The following is a 16,549-nucleotide window of genomic DNA, read 5'->3' as shown; positions in this document are numbered from 1 at the left end:
GGAGCACACATGGTCCAGGCTCAAGAGAAGAATCTAAACTGCCCGGACAAGTCGGAGATGAAAATCAAAATAGAGCCATTCCCGGCTCCGATTGGTGTCTGACCGGCTCGGGGGAAACAGTCAGGCCTGGGTGTTAAGTGTAGTCCTAGACGACCTACCCCGAAGAGGAATGTGCTCGAGCGGCTTAGGAGATCCATCAAACCTCCATGAAGAAACTCGGCATGGGATCGTCTTTCACCCAATAACACCATCCCATAAGCTAGTTTAAAAAAAAACAAAAGGCAAGATTTGGCGAGTAACTTTGGTTGACCAGGTGGTGATAACTTCTTACCTTATGCAACGACCTGAAAATCCCCCGAAGGATGGGAGCTGGTCAAAAAACCAAAAAGTGAGGAATCCGCCCCTTATTAGGACTCAACGGAAGAGGCAGCAGCGGCAGCTCCGGACAACCCGCCTTATCCGGGAGGAACAAAAGAAGCAAGACAGAAAACCTCATAAAGGTCATGTGCAGACTGTTGATAATGGAGATGCGCCAAAAGCGGAAGAATTACTCCCCCGAAAGAGAAGACAATAGGAATGGGGGCCGAAATAGGCTGTCCCGGAGAACAAAAGCGATTTGAAACAACAGGCTCCCCCGGAGGTACCAGTAGCACCTATTTTGGAAGTCAAGTCGGTCATTGAAGCATTGGAAGACGATAAGACATCACTTGCAAGTTTGGATATCATCGCGAATGATCGGAACTTGGAACAGGCGTTACGCTACAAAAAGGATTTTCATATGAATACCATCAGCTTTTTGCCCAAAGAGTTCTTTGAGACTTGGATGGAATGAAATGAAAGGATTTGAAATCCTTCACGGAGGCCAATGTACGACCTCCTTGCCAATTTATTCGCAATGAATAAGGATTGGGAAGTGATATGGGACCTTGAGGGACGGATTTACGAGACATGTGGTGCCACCGGAGGACCCAAATTTGTCCCGGTACATACTCTTGAGAGGCAGACACATTCCTCATGTCCGTCGCCTTCCCCGGATGATCATAATATAAAATAGCTTTGCTTTCTCATCCGGAGGGCTAACCCATCGTTTGAGGCTCAGGATCCTGTCGAAGAAATCAATCTTGGTGACGATTCAGCCCTCCGGATGATGCAGATCAGTTTGTTGCTACTCCCAAATGATGCGGCTCAAAGCCCTCAATCATAGTTTCTGTTACGGAGGTAACAATTTTCCAAACCTCGTAAAGAAATTTTGTATTCATTTTCAACTTTATTTGTATTGTAGATTTTCTCAAACCTTTACATTTGCAAAATATATATTGAATTTATTGTATAATTATCTAAAAATTAATCAAATTACATACCTAGAAATTTACAAATACCTTCACTACTTTTAAATGTTTACATATACATCCTCAAGATATATTAAAAAATTACACCAAAACTCTACCAAAATTACATATACAATATCGTGTTTTTTAAATCTCAATCTACTTACCACCAATACAAGAATTACAACAAAATCTAATGGGATTAAAAGAATAATAAATAGTATTTATAGAAATTGACTATAATTATCGTAACAAATCATAAACTAACCAATTATTTTCTCGATTCATTTCAAAAGGTAATAATTATGCCAATCCTTTGACTAAATATGACAATCTCAAATTTATTAGAACTTTCCTTAAAAACCGAATCCTCTTGTATAAATATATATGCAGTTTTTTTCTTAAAAACACATCAAATAGAATAAAAATGACTCGAAAGAGGATAAGACATGAGAAATTGTTGAATGAAAATAAGCGAAACTCTGTCCTCTCCAAAAGATCTGAAGGGCTTGCGAAGAAAGCCGAGCAATTACAGATCCTTTGCGGGGTCGACATCGCCATCATTGGCCATCGGCAAGGTGGTGAAGGCAATGTCATTCTTTGGCCATCTCCAGAAGCAGTTGAGGAGAGGGTGAACAAATTCATGGAGTTTCCAGAGCTTGAAAGAAAAAAGAAAATGGTGACTCATGAGAGTTATCTCGAGCAAACTTTGAACACTGAAAGGGATAACATTGCTAAGCTCCAAAAGGTTATGGCAGTGAAGGAGGGCCATCAATTGCTAGCCCAAAAGCCATTGGACATGATGCAAATAACAGAGCTAAGTATGGTGGAAGACATGGCAATGGACATGATTAAAAAATTGAAGAAGAGGGCCGACGAAATTGGCCATCCGATGGGGACCACGTCCGGCCTAGTTGAGGGTGGTGGAGAGCTTCTCTAGGACCATCGCTTTAGGGAGATTGGGGCAGCTGAAGATCAGGGACTCATGCAGGCGATCATGGCGATGGGGGCTGATAAGTGGTTTCTTGGTGGACATGGTGGTGCCAGTTGCAGTGATGGTGGTGCCAAAAGCAGCGGTGGTGATGCGGGTAGCAGTGGTGGCGGCACTAGTGGTTCGTCTTTCTGATTAATTTTATTTAAATTTCTTTGAGGAAAGTTGAAAAAAAAAATCAAAATTTGCAATGAGTTGCTACCGTCTTTACCAGCACTTTATTTTTAGTTTAATGCTTGTTGTTATGGTTTTCATGCTTTTACTTTATGCAAAACATGTTTGTTTTGATTGAAATAATATTGAAAGGTTTTCTACATTCTTTTTTCCATATATTTAATCTTTCATCGAGCTTTAAATTTTTTTTAATATGAAAAATTCATTTGTTCCACTTTTGTATGGCTCGAAACAAAGGTGAAAAAGCAACTCGCAATATCAAATTGGTATCAAACTTAATATGAATCCCAAGAATATAACAAATATGATGGTGCCATGAATGAAAAAAAAATTATAAAAACTAGAGTACTAAGATGTAATGAGGAATCACAAAAACCAAATACGTTGTCAGTGAATCAGATGAAGGTGCTAAGAAAGGTGTGCTTGAAGGACATGATATTAGATAATTGGTTAATTATTCAATTGTTGAATTTTAATTTTGAAAAACTAAATTTAGAATTTATGGAATTGATTTACCAGTGAAAATACAATGGGCTGATAAACTAATTTAATTGGATGAATTTGAAATAAATATATATTATATATTGAATATAGGGTTTGGTTAATGTTTGACTAATTTTTTCTACCTTGAGTTTAACCAAATTATGAAGTCCAAAATAAAACTCGGATATATGACCCAAGTCGCTGGATTATCCGAATAAAATCCTATTTGGTGGATATATCCATTATAACTTCAAATAGAAGGTTTGGAATTATCGTAAATTATGGCCAAGTCAAACGGAAAGAATCAAATTAACATAAATTATTATCTTTAATTATGTTGACAATTAAGGTCGTTGATTAATCTTCTATCATTTTGATTGAGGCCCCCGTTCATTCTCAAACACAGCAGTCCAAATACGAGCTCTCTCATTTGCTCTTCTCTCTTCTCCGGTCACGTTTCCAACAAGCCTTCCTAGTCTTCCAACAAAGCTCGGTATTTTTCTTATTTTTGTTCGTTGGAGCTTCCACTTATTGAGATGCCACTTAAGCTGAAGGCGAAAGTCATTTTACCTTGGAGACAAAACATCATCATCAGAGGCACTACCAGGTGCTGATTTGTATTGCTTGGATTTTATTTTCATGGAATGATAATAGAAGGTACTACAATTCCCATTCTAGATAAGGTCATGTATATCTTTTATAGGGTTGATACTTCGCCAAGATGAAGATTTGTTGTAAATGGATCAATATCATCAAAGGTTTATGGCTCAAACAAAGTGAGCGGAGTAAACTAATAAAGCCACAACCTAATGAGTCAATCTAAGTCTTCTCAGGATAGAAATTAGGTCTAGTGAAGCCTGACACATCTAGGGGTGTGGGTGGCGTCCTTAGGGTATGGATCGGGTCGAGTGACCTAAACTTGTGTTGTAAAATGCTAGGGTTCTTGAGTTTTTTATTGCTAGGGTTCTTTTATATTGTTAATTGTAACTCAAATACGGCCGTCAAGCATTCCGAGAAGGAATAAGAACAACACACAACATCGAGGACATACGCAATTTTCGAAACCTCGTAAAGATTTTTTTTTTATTCATTTTCAACTTTATTTGTATTGTAGATCTTCTTAAAACCTTTACAATTTCAAAATATATATATATTGAATTTATCATAGAATTATCTAAAAACTAATCGAATTATACCCTTAGAAATTTAAAAATACCTTAACTACTTTTTAATGTTTACATATACATCCTCAAAATATATTAAAAAATTACACAAAAATCTACCAAAATTACATATAAAATATTGTGTTTTTAATCCTCAATCCACTTACCACCAATACAATAATTACAACAAAATCTAACGGGATTAAAAAAATAAAAAAGAGCATTTATGAAAAATGACTATAATTATCGTAAAAAATCATAAACTAACCATTTATTTTCTCGATTCATTTAAAAAGGTAGTAATTTCACCAATCCTTTTACTAAATATAATAAACTCAAATTTATTAGAATTTTCCTTAAAAATCCAATCCTCTTGTATAAATAGATGTGCAGTTTTTTTCATAAAAACACGTCAAATACAAGAAAGATGATTCATAAGAGGATAAGACATAAGAAACTCTTGAATGAAAATAAGTGAAACTTTTTCCTCTCCAAAAGATCTGAAGGGCTTGCGAAGAAAGTCGAGCAATTACAGATTCTTTGCGGGGGTCGACGCCATCATTGCCCATCGACAAGGTGGTGAGGCAATGTCATTCTTTGGCCATCCCCAGAGGCAGTTGAGAAGAGAGTGAACAAATTTATGGAGTTTCCAAAGTTTGAAAGAAAAGAGAAAATGGTGACTCGTGAGAGTCATCTCTAGCAAACTCTGAACACTGAAAGGGATAACATTGCTAAGCTCCAAAAGGCTATAGCAGTGAAGAAGGGCCATCAATTACTAGCCCAAAAGCCATTGGACATGATGCAAATAATAAAGCTATGTATGGTGGAAGACATGGAAATGGACATGATTAAAAAACTGAAGAAGATGGCCGACGAAATTGGCCACTGATGGGGGCAAGGTCCAGCCCAGTTGAGGATGGTGGAGAGCTTCTCTAGGACCATCGCTTTGGGGAGTTTGGGTCAGCTGAAGATCAGGGACTCATACAGGCGATCATGGCGATGGGGGCTGATAAGTGCTTTTTTTGCGGACAAGGTGGCACCGATTGCAATGGTAGTGGTTTCAGTAGCAGCGGTGGTGATGCCGGTAGCAGTGGTGGTGGCACTAGTAGTTTGTCTTTCTAATTAATTTTAATTAAATTTTTTGAGGAAAGTTGAAAAAAAAACTCAAAAGTTGCAGTGAGTTGCTATCGTCTTTACCAGATGATTTGTTTTTTCGAATCCCTATCAAGATAGATAACAAAAATAAGCACAAGGCTAAATGCATAAAAATTGACAAGTCTAATTTGGTTTGAGAGCCTTCAAAAAAGTGTGATTAACAGTCCAAATTGATGGGTAAGTGCCTTGATTGTGGAAAAATAAGACACCTGGAAAAGAACTGTTTGTTATCTAATAAGGAGAAGACAAATTAAAGTTCCTATTTCGTCGAGATGTACCACATAATTGATTGTGACCTTAAAAATGATTACATGATTTTCTTCATATACGAGACTAATCACATTAAGAGTCTAAATGCATGGTTCATTGATACCGGAACCATATGCCATATATATTCCGACAAGACAAGTTTCTCAACATATTATGAGACCGAATGAAGAAATTTATGAACGGGAAAACATGTGACTTCCAATTTCAAATATGTGGAGAACATAGTGCTAAAGATGACCTCCGAAAAAGAGTTGACATTGAAGGATGTTTTGCATGTGCCTAACATCCGAAAAAAAAATTGTATCTAGTTCGCTACTTATAAGACATTGTTTTAAACTAGTCTCTGTAGCTGATAAATTTTATCAAAAATTGAGATGTTATTAGCTAGAGGTTATCTTAATAATGACTTATTCAAACTAGATGTAATGGTTGTGCACCGAGCACCTATTGTGAATTATAACAATATGTATTTAATTGAGTGCTAATTATGGTGTTGTAGGTTAGGTCATATAAACTTAAATCCTATAAAAAGATTAGTAAATATAAAATTACTAAATATCACATAATTGAATACTTAGAGCAAGTGAGAGTTTTTGTCGAAAATAAAATGGCTAAGTTACCATTTTTTTCTGGAATGAAGTAATAGATAGTGAAATAGACTCAATTATGTAGAATAACACTTGAGCAATATTCTAATCCACCTAAAGGTCGTAAGCCTTTAGGATGTAAATGGGTCTTCAAGAGGAAATTCAAAATTGACAAGTCAATTGATAAATATAAAGTCCGTCTCGTGAGTGACAGGCATAAGAAAATCCGAAGGGTTTTATTTTTGTTACCTATTCACCAATGACTAATTCAAGTGTTTCTCTCAATTTCATCTTTGAAAAATTTTAAAATTCACCAAAAAGATATAAATACTGCATTCTTGAATGATGAATTAGAAGAAAGAGTGTATATGAAACAAAAGGAACGATGTGTTGTTCAAGAGCAAGAAAAGACTCTGTATAAATTGATAAAGTCTTTTATGAATGAAAACAAGAATATTTGAAATGGCATTTGAAATTAATAATTTTATGTTATCAACTAGTTTTTAAATCAATGAATGTGAGATGTGTTTGAATATTAAAGAAATACCTTATGGAATTTTTAGTAGTCGGTTTATATGTAAACAATTTACTGACCATGGCTAAAGGTGTAAGCTTGATTGATGAGGTCAAAGGTGTGTTGAGTCAAAAATTTGATGAACGATTTGAGGTTAACTGATTTATCTTCGGAATAAAAATTCTAAAAGAAGGTGAAGGCCTTATTTCAACTCAACCCCGCTATGCGGAGAAAATACTAAGGAAATTCAATGTTTTTTACAATACTCTAGCAAAAATTCCAATGGACCACAATATGCATTTGAGCAAAAATATAAGAGACCTTGAAGCTTAAGAAGAGTATGTCAAAATCATTGAAAGCCTAATATACTTAAGAAATTGTATAAGGCTTGACTTAGATTTTTATTATAAATAAGCTAAGTCGATACACTAGCAATCTTAATGACAAACATTAGAAATATCTGGTGAGAGTATTGAGTTATTTGAAATTTAGACTTGACTTTAGCATACACTATACGAGATATCCTCCAATACTTAAAGGGTACAGTGATGGTAATTGGATATCTGATACAAAATACTCGAAGTCTGCAAATAGATATGTATTAATTATCAGAAGTGGAATTTTTGTAAAAATCCACTAAACAGACTTGTATTTCATGATCCGTTATGGAATCGAAGTTCATCACTTAAGATAAATCTGGTGAAGAGAGGCCTCATGGCTTCGGAACATTTGGATGGTATTTTATATTAAATTAAACTAGTACCTTTAGTGATGATTTACTGTGATAGCCAAACCATAATAGCAAAAGCTAAGAGTGAAATTACAATGGTAAATCCAAACATATCCAACACAAATATAACATTGTGAAACATTTGACTACGAGTGGGGTTTTGACCATTGACTAGATGAAATCAATAGAAAACCTAGTGGATCCACTAACCAAATGATTACAGATGGATCAAATGTACGGATTTTTAAAGAAAATAGACTTGAAATCCACAAATTAAAAAATAATTACAATTGTAACCAAACTAAATCACTTAGAGATCTCAAGTTTTGGTTCAATAGAAAAACTAGGTTGTAATAATCTAGCGAGAACACTCGATCAACATTCTCTGAAAAGCAACGAGTGTTGTGATATACAAAACTAGTGAGGTTGAGTCGCTAACTCTTAATAATCCTAAGGGTGGAATTTGGTACTTTAAGATAGGATTATATATATATGTGAAGTGTGTACTGCTTCAAAATAAATACCTATGAATCCAAAGATATAATCCATGGCTGAAACGGATCAAAGCGTAAGAACAAAATGAGGCTGAGGTAAAAATACATCAATGTTAGTGATTCATTGTACGTTGAACAGTTCAATGCATCATGTCAATTGGGTCATCCGTACACTTTGTAATGTCCTAATGTATCAGTTTATATTTGGAACTAAGATCTGTAGGTATCCTATTGTGGACACTTACACTCATATGGGGGATTGTTGAATAATCGATTAATTATTTAATCAATTAAATTCAAAATTTATAGAACCGATTAATCAGTGAATGAAAATACAAAAATTTGATGAACTAAATTAATTGGATTGATTTAAATTAAAAATATATATATTGACTATAGAGTTTGGTTAATGTTTGACTAATTTTTTATGTCTCGAGATGGGCCAAATAATGAAGCCCAAAGTTAAACCCAAATGTATGGCCTAAGCTGCAGAATTGTCCAAATAAAATCATGTATGGTGGATATATTCATTATAACTTCAAATGGAACTTTGAAATTATCAAATTGAGGGTTTGAAATCAGCGTAATATACGACTTTTAATTACGTCGATTATTGAGGTCGTAATTATGGTCGTTGATTAGTTCTCTATCATTTTGATCAGAGTGGAGATGCTTATGTAAAGGCCGCCCTTCATTCTCAAATATACCAATCGAATATTTGAGATCTCTCATGTCTCTCATCTTTTCCCCAGTCAAGTTTCCGAAAAGCCTTCCTAGCCTTCGGGCAAACCTCGGTTCCTTCCTCAGTTTTGATCGTCGGAACTCTGACTTATTGAGGTGCCACTTAAATCGAAGAAAAAAAAATTTTTACCTTTGGGGACAACGTCATCACCAGAGGCACTACTGGAATGTAATTTATCATGCGGGCAGAGGGTATCATTGACTCAATTTCATTTTCAGTCTATATCACTTTACCTAGTTGTTGATTACTTTATTGTTTTACTTATTGCATTTAATTTAATATATCATATAAAAATATTACTATTATTTTTTTCCAACACATGACAACACTCTATCTCATATTTTCAAGCACTCGATGAATATGATTTCAAGACGATAGTTGATAAAATACCTCCAAAGATGTGTGGGGAAAATCAAAAAGTAATTTTAAAGAGGATGAAAAATTAAAACAAGCCCGCTTTTTAGCACTCCACAACGATTTGGACAACATGAAAAATGTAAAAACCTATGACACTCCGACCTTTAAGACACGCAAAGCCGGGGGTGTCAGAATTGTAGACTGGCCCCACAGGTCAACACGAGTCTTTCCAGCGCGCTTTTGTCCTCACTCACGCACCTTGGAAAACTTCTCAGACGATCACACATCCTCAAATTACTCTAGGGCAAGCACGCTTAACTTAGAATTCTTTCAGTAGGGCTCTCTAAAATGAATGTGCACATTGTTGAATGAGTAGGTTATTTAATCCATTTAACCTATATTCAACCTCTAATACCAACTGTGACACCCCGGCTCGCAACCCACACAAAGCCGAGCATGTCAGGATCATAGACTGGCCCCACAGGTAAAGATGAGTTCTTTTAGCGCACTTCTGTCGTCACTCACGCGTAGAAAAGCTCTCAAATACCAGGAAAATTCTATAAAAAAAAGACCATGAGGGTCTGTGCCGCCACCCCTTCCCACAAATATTTTATATGTTTTACCTTGAACTTCATTTTTAATGGTGGTTTCCCCAAATCTCCTATCCTAAAATACTATATTTATAGAGCAACTAAAGGTAGACGAAGATAATATGTCTTAGCAAACTGAATTGAACCCTTCATTCTGATATTTTTGGCTCAGCCCCTGCTCAAATCTAAGGCATTAATCAAAGAAGTTAAAGTATTTTAAACTGGTTAATCTCATGGACAAATATATGGTCATGGTGGTCATCGTGCAAGAGGTTTGGATGAGATAGATTCTAAGAAGAAAAAGGACAACCCAATCAACAAAATTGGAAAAATCCTAGGGATGATAGAGAATACAAGTTTGTTGAATGCTGCAAATGCAGAAAGAATAGCCTTTTTGAAATGAAAAGCAATCCGAACAAATATCATAATTTTGAAAGTAATGGGCAGTATATGAAGGGTTGTTGGAGTAAGAAAAAAGTGAAATAAAATATAAATCTTATAATAGAATATAGGAAATATGAGAAACTTATCTTAATGGTACAAAATAGTACAAATAATGATATTGATTTAACTTGGTATCTAGATACGAGTGCAAACAACCACATATGTGAGCTTAAACACTTGTTGAATGAGTTATAAGAGGTGAAGAAGAGTCATGTTTTATTCCGATATTGATCGAATCTAGGTTAAAGGGTAATGTAAATTTTGCTTCATGCAAAATAGTAGCGATAACAAAGAATTTGAGCATATTTTCCTATAAATTTTTCGGATAGTATGTCGCGATTCTAGAATGAATTTGTGCTAAATTGTGCCAAAATTCCTAGAAATGATGTGTTTACTCTTTTTCTATGATTTAATATTCCTTGGTATTTTTAAGAATTTTTCAGTCGCAAAGTACATGAATCCACCGCATTTGCAAAGAAATAAGGAGTGCAAAATTTTATGTTTGTGAGTCACAAAGTTTGTTCGTAGTCTTAGTGTTCATAATTTTCATAATCAATTAGAGAAAGCTACTAATATGAAGAAATCAACTAAAACTCTAGCTTGACTCACCCTTCATGGCCACAAGAATTCAATTTGGTATGGGAGGAAGATCAACCTTTAATTATTTGCATGTTCTAGAATGGATAACTACGATTTACCTACGAGTTGGTTAATTGTTAACCTTTTAAAAACTTTATTGGCATCTATTTTTCATTTGTACTATTCTACCATTAACAATTTCATATTTTTTTTATTTTGTAATTTTCTTCTCTCTAGGAGCTCAAGATGTAAGGGTTCTAAATAGTTTGTCTAGTTGGTTGGGACCATTTGTGATATGAGTCATATGCCTCGTTATCCATTGCTCTGCATTATGCACTTAGACAAATTTACTACTTTGTTGATAGAGTTTTGAATTCACTTTCTTAGAAATTAATAAAATATCATTATTTTTATTGTGATCACTCATGCTTGATGTTTATATAATATAATTGTTTTACATAATGCATCGTGAGAGCTTTGAAATATAAAATATAAGTTGAATACGCAAATATAGTTAGATATATTAGAAATGGCAGCTTTAGTAGGTTGACTAAAAGGTGATGTGAGAGCAGCCCTTAGTACTTAACTCGAGTTATAATATAGTCAAGCTCATGTAGAGTAAGTGGTAAACATCCCTTGTTTAAGGGCTAGGTCCGACTTTTATACAGGGTGGATACTTGTGTGCTTGAGTTGGGGCAAATATCCGTCGAGTGCGTGAGTGGTGTGTGTCAAAGAGAATGATTTGCTAAATACCTAATACTATTAATAGAACTCCCGGTGTAGATTTACGAGCTGAGAACTCATCGTGATACAACTATTTTTTATACTAATACACTCACAAAGGTAAAAAAAATTTTTACTTATATTTTTGTATCAATTATCAATATAATATCATTATTCTTTAAATCTCGTGTCCAATACAAATAGGATTATAATTTTGGGACGGAGGGAATATTCTTTTTCATAATGATATAATTGAAATTTTTATAAAATTAATAATATAATTTTTAAATTAAAATAATGGATGTAAGAAATATGGTTGAAAATATGTAAATATATATATATATATAATATATATATAGGTAAAATTTTAAAGAACTATATTTTCTTTTACTAAATATAGTTTACACTTTTAGTAAACAAACTAAAAATAATAAAATGAACATACTTTTACAAAATCTTAAAATATTTATTTAAATTTATATTTTTATACATAAAATATAATATATCAGTCCCATCCAAATAATATATTTATATTTATATTTTGGAAAAAAAAATTTTTGATAGATGTTGTTTTGTTTCTTCCTCCCTTGCAAAATCAAGTTGTCACCCTTGTACACAATAGATTTTTAGTATTAACATATCTATGTCCATGTGAAGCCAACTCGCCCATTGAAATAACATTAGCTCCAACAATAGACACATAACTCACATTAAAAATTGTTTTGACATTACCATTGTGGAGCTTCAAGCGAACTCTTCCAATACCTTCAGTTCGTTGTTTCATCTTATTCTCCACATTGATATAGCCAAAATCTTCATTTGTATGCAAAGTATCAAATAAAGCTTGATCTTTACATATATGGACATCGGCGGCAGCAGAATCCATCACCCAATTAGAATTCTCAACATGATTTGTATTTAAAAGAAATAAATCACCTTCATAACTGACCACATTCGCGGAGTTCTCAACTTTCGACTTACCCTTCAAATTTCTCTACTTCTCAAGTGTTCTTAAAAAGTCGACAGTGATTTTGAATGTGACCAAGCTCTCCACAATAATGACAATCAACAGAGCTGTAATCTCTCGGCCGAGACTTCGATCTTCCAACACGGTCACTCTTCATTTTCCTCCCTCTTTCAGAACTCCCCACAACTAGTAGTGGACTCTCCTTTAAAGCGCCTTCATTTCCCATTATCTTGTCATTCTCCTTTAAAACTGTTATCGTCTCGTTCAATTTCAATGTAGATTTTCCAACTAACATTGATTGCACCAACGGCTTGTAGGATTTGGCCAATAAAGCTAACAAGAGCAACGTTTGCTCTTCCTCTTTAATTTCCTCTCTTGCATTCAACAGTCGACATAGTAGTTCATTAAACTTGTTAGTACGGTCAATTATATTACCTCCTTCCTCCATCGTCAAAGAATATAGATCTATCTTCATAATCAGGTGGTTAGTCAATGTCTTCGTGGCAAATTTACTCTCCAAAGTATCCCACAACCTCTTCGGCAATGTTTTCGTCAACACGGTAACCTTTATATGCGGGGTGAGTGCCAATCGAATCGTGCTAACAACCTTTTTTTCGAATCATACTCCAATCACCTTTTTTCATACCTTCTGGCTTTACATCTTCTAAGGCAACATCAAGACATTGTTGCATTAATTAGTCTTTAATTGTGCTTTGCCACATAGTAAAATCACTATTTTCATTAAAGAGCTGAACTTCATATTTCAAAATAGTGGACATAGTTTTTAATAACTCTCCAATAAACAAGTATTTCCAATAACCAAATAAACTGAAGCTCAAAAATAAAACTAGGAACTCAAATCAGGCAGAGCCGACCTTTCTTACATAAATATAGTGTGTTTCTGAAACCCGCTGCGGAATTGCAACCTAGACTGTTGGCGTGCCACGTCAACTTCTCTCGAAACACCTCTTGCTCCTTCTCTCCTCCCTTTGCCAATACCTCGCTAAAAACTGACATCGCTCTGATACCACTTGTTGGAAACACACAAGAGAAGAGAGAGAAAAACAAATAGCAAGACACGAAAATTTAACATGGTTCGCTCGCACAACAGACCTACATCCACAATTCCAAAACATGATAATCTACTAAAATATATATTACAACTTTTGCACGGACAAAATTGTAAGACCCTCGTCACAACAACTCACCAAATCTCAATTTCACTCTCTCTGGTTATTAAAGAAAAAAGATCTATTGTTATGCTTTAAAATATGACCCAAATAGGTTAATTTATAGGAGCCAATGCCCCTATATTTTTATCACACTTCCAATGTAGGATATAGGAAGTTACACAACACCCCCAGTGGGCGAGCAAGATCAAGATGGATCAATCTTGATGTTTAGTAGTAAGGTATGATTCCTCCTGGTATCTTCTACATCACTACAACTGTTATTCGGTAGCTGAACCCCAAGTAAATTTAATAAGCGACGATACAGATTTATGACATTGGAGATTGGCTTACTTAGCAGGCAGGATGCGCTACGACACCTGATTGAAAACATAACATTCGGGGCGATTGATTATCTTCTTCCTCTCCTCTGACCGATATATGCATGTCTGCATTGCATCCAACGAGGGAGCAAGGCACACCAAGGATGTTTGCGATGATCTCAATGGCCATATATATATCTCAGGCTCTGCACTTGCAAAAGAATCAGGGGTCATCGCTCGCTCTCATGTCTAACGACATTCAATTCAGAGAATAGAAGAAGCATACCGTGTGGCCAATCTTGCCGGTGATCTTGAACAGCATGCTGCTACTGCAAGGAACGAGTAAACGAGGGAGAAACATGCTGCAAACCGATGCAGAAGTCATCTTGTTCTGACACCGAATCTCAGAACAACTGCCATGAATCGTCTCGTTTGAAATGCCCGGGATCTGGCAAAGAAAACCTACCTCGCTTCCTGTCAACGCAACAAGTCCACAGTGAGCAACCACAAATGCTGTCACAAAATTGATCAGAATTCAGAAACAGAGGGGGCACACAACCATGGCTGCTCAAACAATGCAATCATGTAGTGAGAAAACTCGACTTCATAGCAACTGTTGTACAACGAAATGCTGCCAGCAACACGAGCATACTACATTCTTCACTAGAATCGAACTTCAATGAGCTGCCGCCATTACACAAGGATGACAACTAGAGAACGAAACCTGCTGCTGCTGCAACCAAATCAAATCGCAACAAGCCTATCAGAAATCATCGCCAACTAATGCTTTGGTCATCAAGAAATTGTAATGCATTTATCCATAACTGCAATTGTATAAACTTAACAGGACATTAAACTTCCTTTTTCCATATCTCAAAGCTCATCTTGGAGAAAAATAGTTCAATGTTAGTCCACCTAATACAAATTTACTATAATAGCCCTACTGTGTGGCCAGATCCCAGCTCACTGGCTACTGATTCATATTTTAACATCCTTGGCCTCTCAACTCCTCGAGAGCCCATTTTATTTTATAAAATATCTCAGAAAAATACCTTCTCTCTACCCATCATTTTCATGTAATGACCATTCCACTCCAGCTTCCTTTCAATTATAGATCTGCATATTTATGCATGTCAGAAGTAGATAATTTATTCTATGCCCACTATTCCACATCAATCCAACAGTATGAATAAGCATTCAGGGAATCCTATAACTAATAATATATATCTTTCACCAAAAGAGAAGGAGCAATCATTAATTTTACTAACACTAGCCAATGAAGCTACACAGCACTTGGGATCCAAAGGGGGACAGCCCACCATTAATTCAGCTAGGTTGTCCATAATTGGCAAGTTTTGAGAGGTGCATGTTCCAGAAGGGTGGATTTAGAAAGTGGTGCCGGTTTTGGAAAGCTGGCCTGACAGAATCTTTACAGGCCATACTCACCGTCGTATCATCTCTCATCCTCACACCTTTCCTCCATTATTTATACGTCGAAACACACCATATGTTCAGCACATTGTCCAGACAGATGTAGGTTTTGCAATTGATCCTTCTTGAGGTTTTGCATGAAGGAGAAGGGAGTAGGTTGCAGCCAAGGATGACTTGCCGGAAACAGGGCGCTCTTGACAATGCACATCGTCGGAAGGATATTTATTATTGGTCCGGCAAGTTGTTCTTGGCTACAGTTTGGTCCCTTCATCTCATGCCACACTCAAGAAGTTAGCTCACTTTTCAGTTAGTTCAAAATTTTCTTATTTTTATTTGCCTTGTTGAAAACACTATCAAATTTTCTTCATCTCAATTATCACAACTAGGATCGAACATACATGATGTCATATAATACCCATTTATCCAAGTTGCATATAAACTGGATCGTTTAGAATACATACCTTGGAAAGTTTTGCAGGCTTTGCATCCGAGAGTTTATACATGGATTTATCAAGTGGATTTTGCAGCTAAGGATGATTTGCTGGCAGCATCTCTTCCAACCAATATACAACTTAGAAATTTAACCAATGAATAACCTCTGCCATAATGCCTTTGCTGCACTGGACTTCTATGAATTCCTTCTGTGAGCCTTTGGGCCTCAAACATGGTTGGGTAGTTAGAAGGATCCTACACTCGAAAGCTATATGCTCTTAGTGTACTGGATTATTTAGAAAACATACCTTGGAAAGTAATGCAGGCCTTTGCAACCAAGAGCTTCCACATATTTATCAGTGCATTGCAGCTAAGGATGACTTGCAGACGATGTCTCTTCCAACCAGTAGAAATTTAATCAATGTATCCTCTTCCCTGTTACTGAATTGGGCTCTCTGAATTCCTTTTGTGAACCTTTAGACATCAAAGAAGGTTTGGTGGTTCTAATGATTCTACGCTCCAAAGCTCTAATCTAGTAGCGTGGGATCATACTAGGCATCAACTAAGGTTGGAAATTATAATACAAGTTCAGTATGTGGCACAAGAATCTACCATATTTGGTTTTCGTAGCTATCCTTGTTTTCGACAATGTCCAATTCCTAATGGAAGTTGTTATATTACCCACAGTGCCAAAAAAAAAAAAAAAAAAAAACAGGAATGCTATATAAAGAAAGTCCACTAGTGTATAGTTAGATAAACATGAGAAGCAAGTCGAGCAGCTTGAAAAAGGCCTGTGTAGAAACTGCTCAAATTGTGCTAAAGCTCCAAGTAGCATGATGTTCATCAGTAAATTAGCATATAATATCTTGACTGCCATTATTATTGTTGTTGTTAAGGAAGTAG

The 16,549-nt window shown here is 35.6% G+C and overlaps 1 protein-coding gene and 1 long non-coding RNA gene across 2 annotated transcripts; one reads left to right on the top strand and one right to left on the bottom strand.

The window, feature by feature from the left end:
- The first annotated feature begins 1,755 nt into the window (after positions 1 to 1,755).
- On the top strand, positions 1,756 to 2,268 carry LOC127266251 (agamous-like MADS-box protein AGL80). Its single transcript, XM_051296437.1, has one exon. It carries the CDS (start codon positions 1,756 to 1,758, stop codon positions 2,266 to 2,268), a length of 513 nt encoding a protein of 170 aa, XP_051152394.1.
- A 10,755-nt stretch (positions 2,269 to 13,023) lies between these two features.
- Positions 13,024 to 14,767, bottom strand: LOC127266317 (uncharacterized). Its single transcript, XR_007842124.1, has 4 exons — positions 14,609 to 14,767; positions 14,343 to 14,516; positions 14,070 to 14,257; positions 13,024 to 13,989 (listed from the first exon to the last, which is right to left on the bottom strand). It is a non-coding gene; the product is annotated as an uncharacterized LOC127266317 (long non-coding RNA).
- Positions 14,768 to 16,549: the final 1,782 nt, after the last annotated feature.

This window comes from Andrographis paniculata, unplaced genomic scaffold (genome assembly GCF_009805555.1).
Source record: "Andrographis paniculata isolate CXL003 unplaced genomic scaffold, ASM980555v1 Contig75END, whole genome shotgun sequence".
In the NCBI taxonomy this organism is placed as follows: Eukaryota; Viridiplantae; Streptophyta; class Magnoliopsida; order Lamiales; family Acanthaceae; genus Andrographis; species Andrographis paniculata.
Note: the sequence above shows the minus strand (reverse complement) of the source record. Positions and strands in the feature narration are given on the sequence as shown.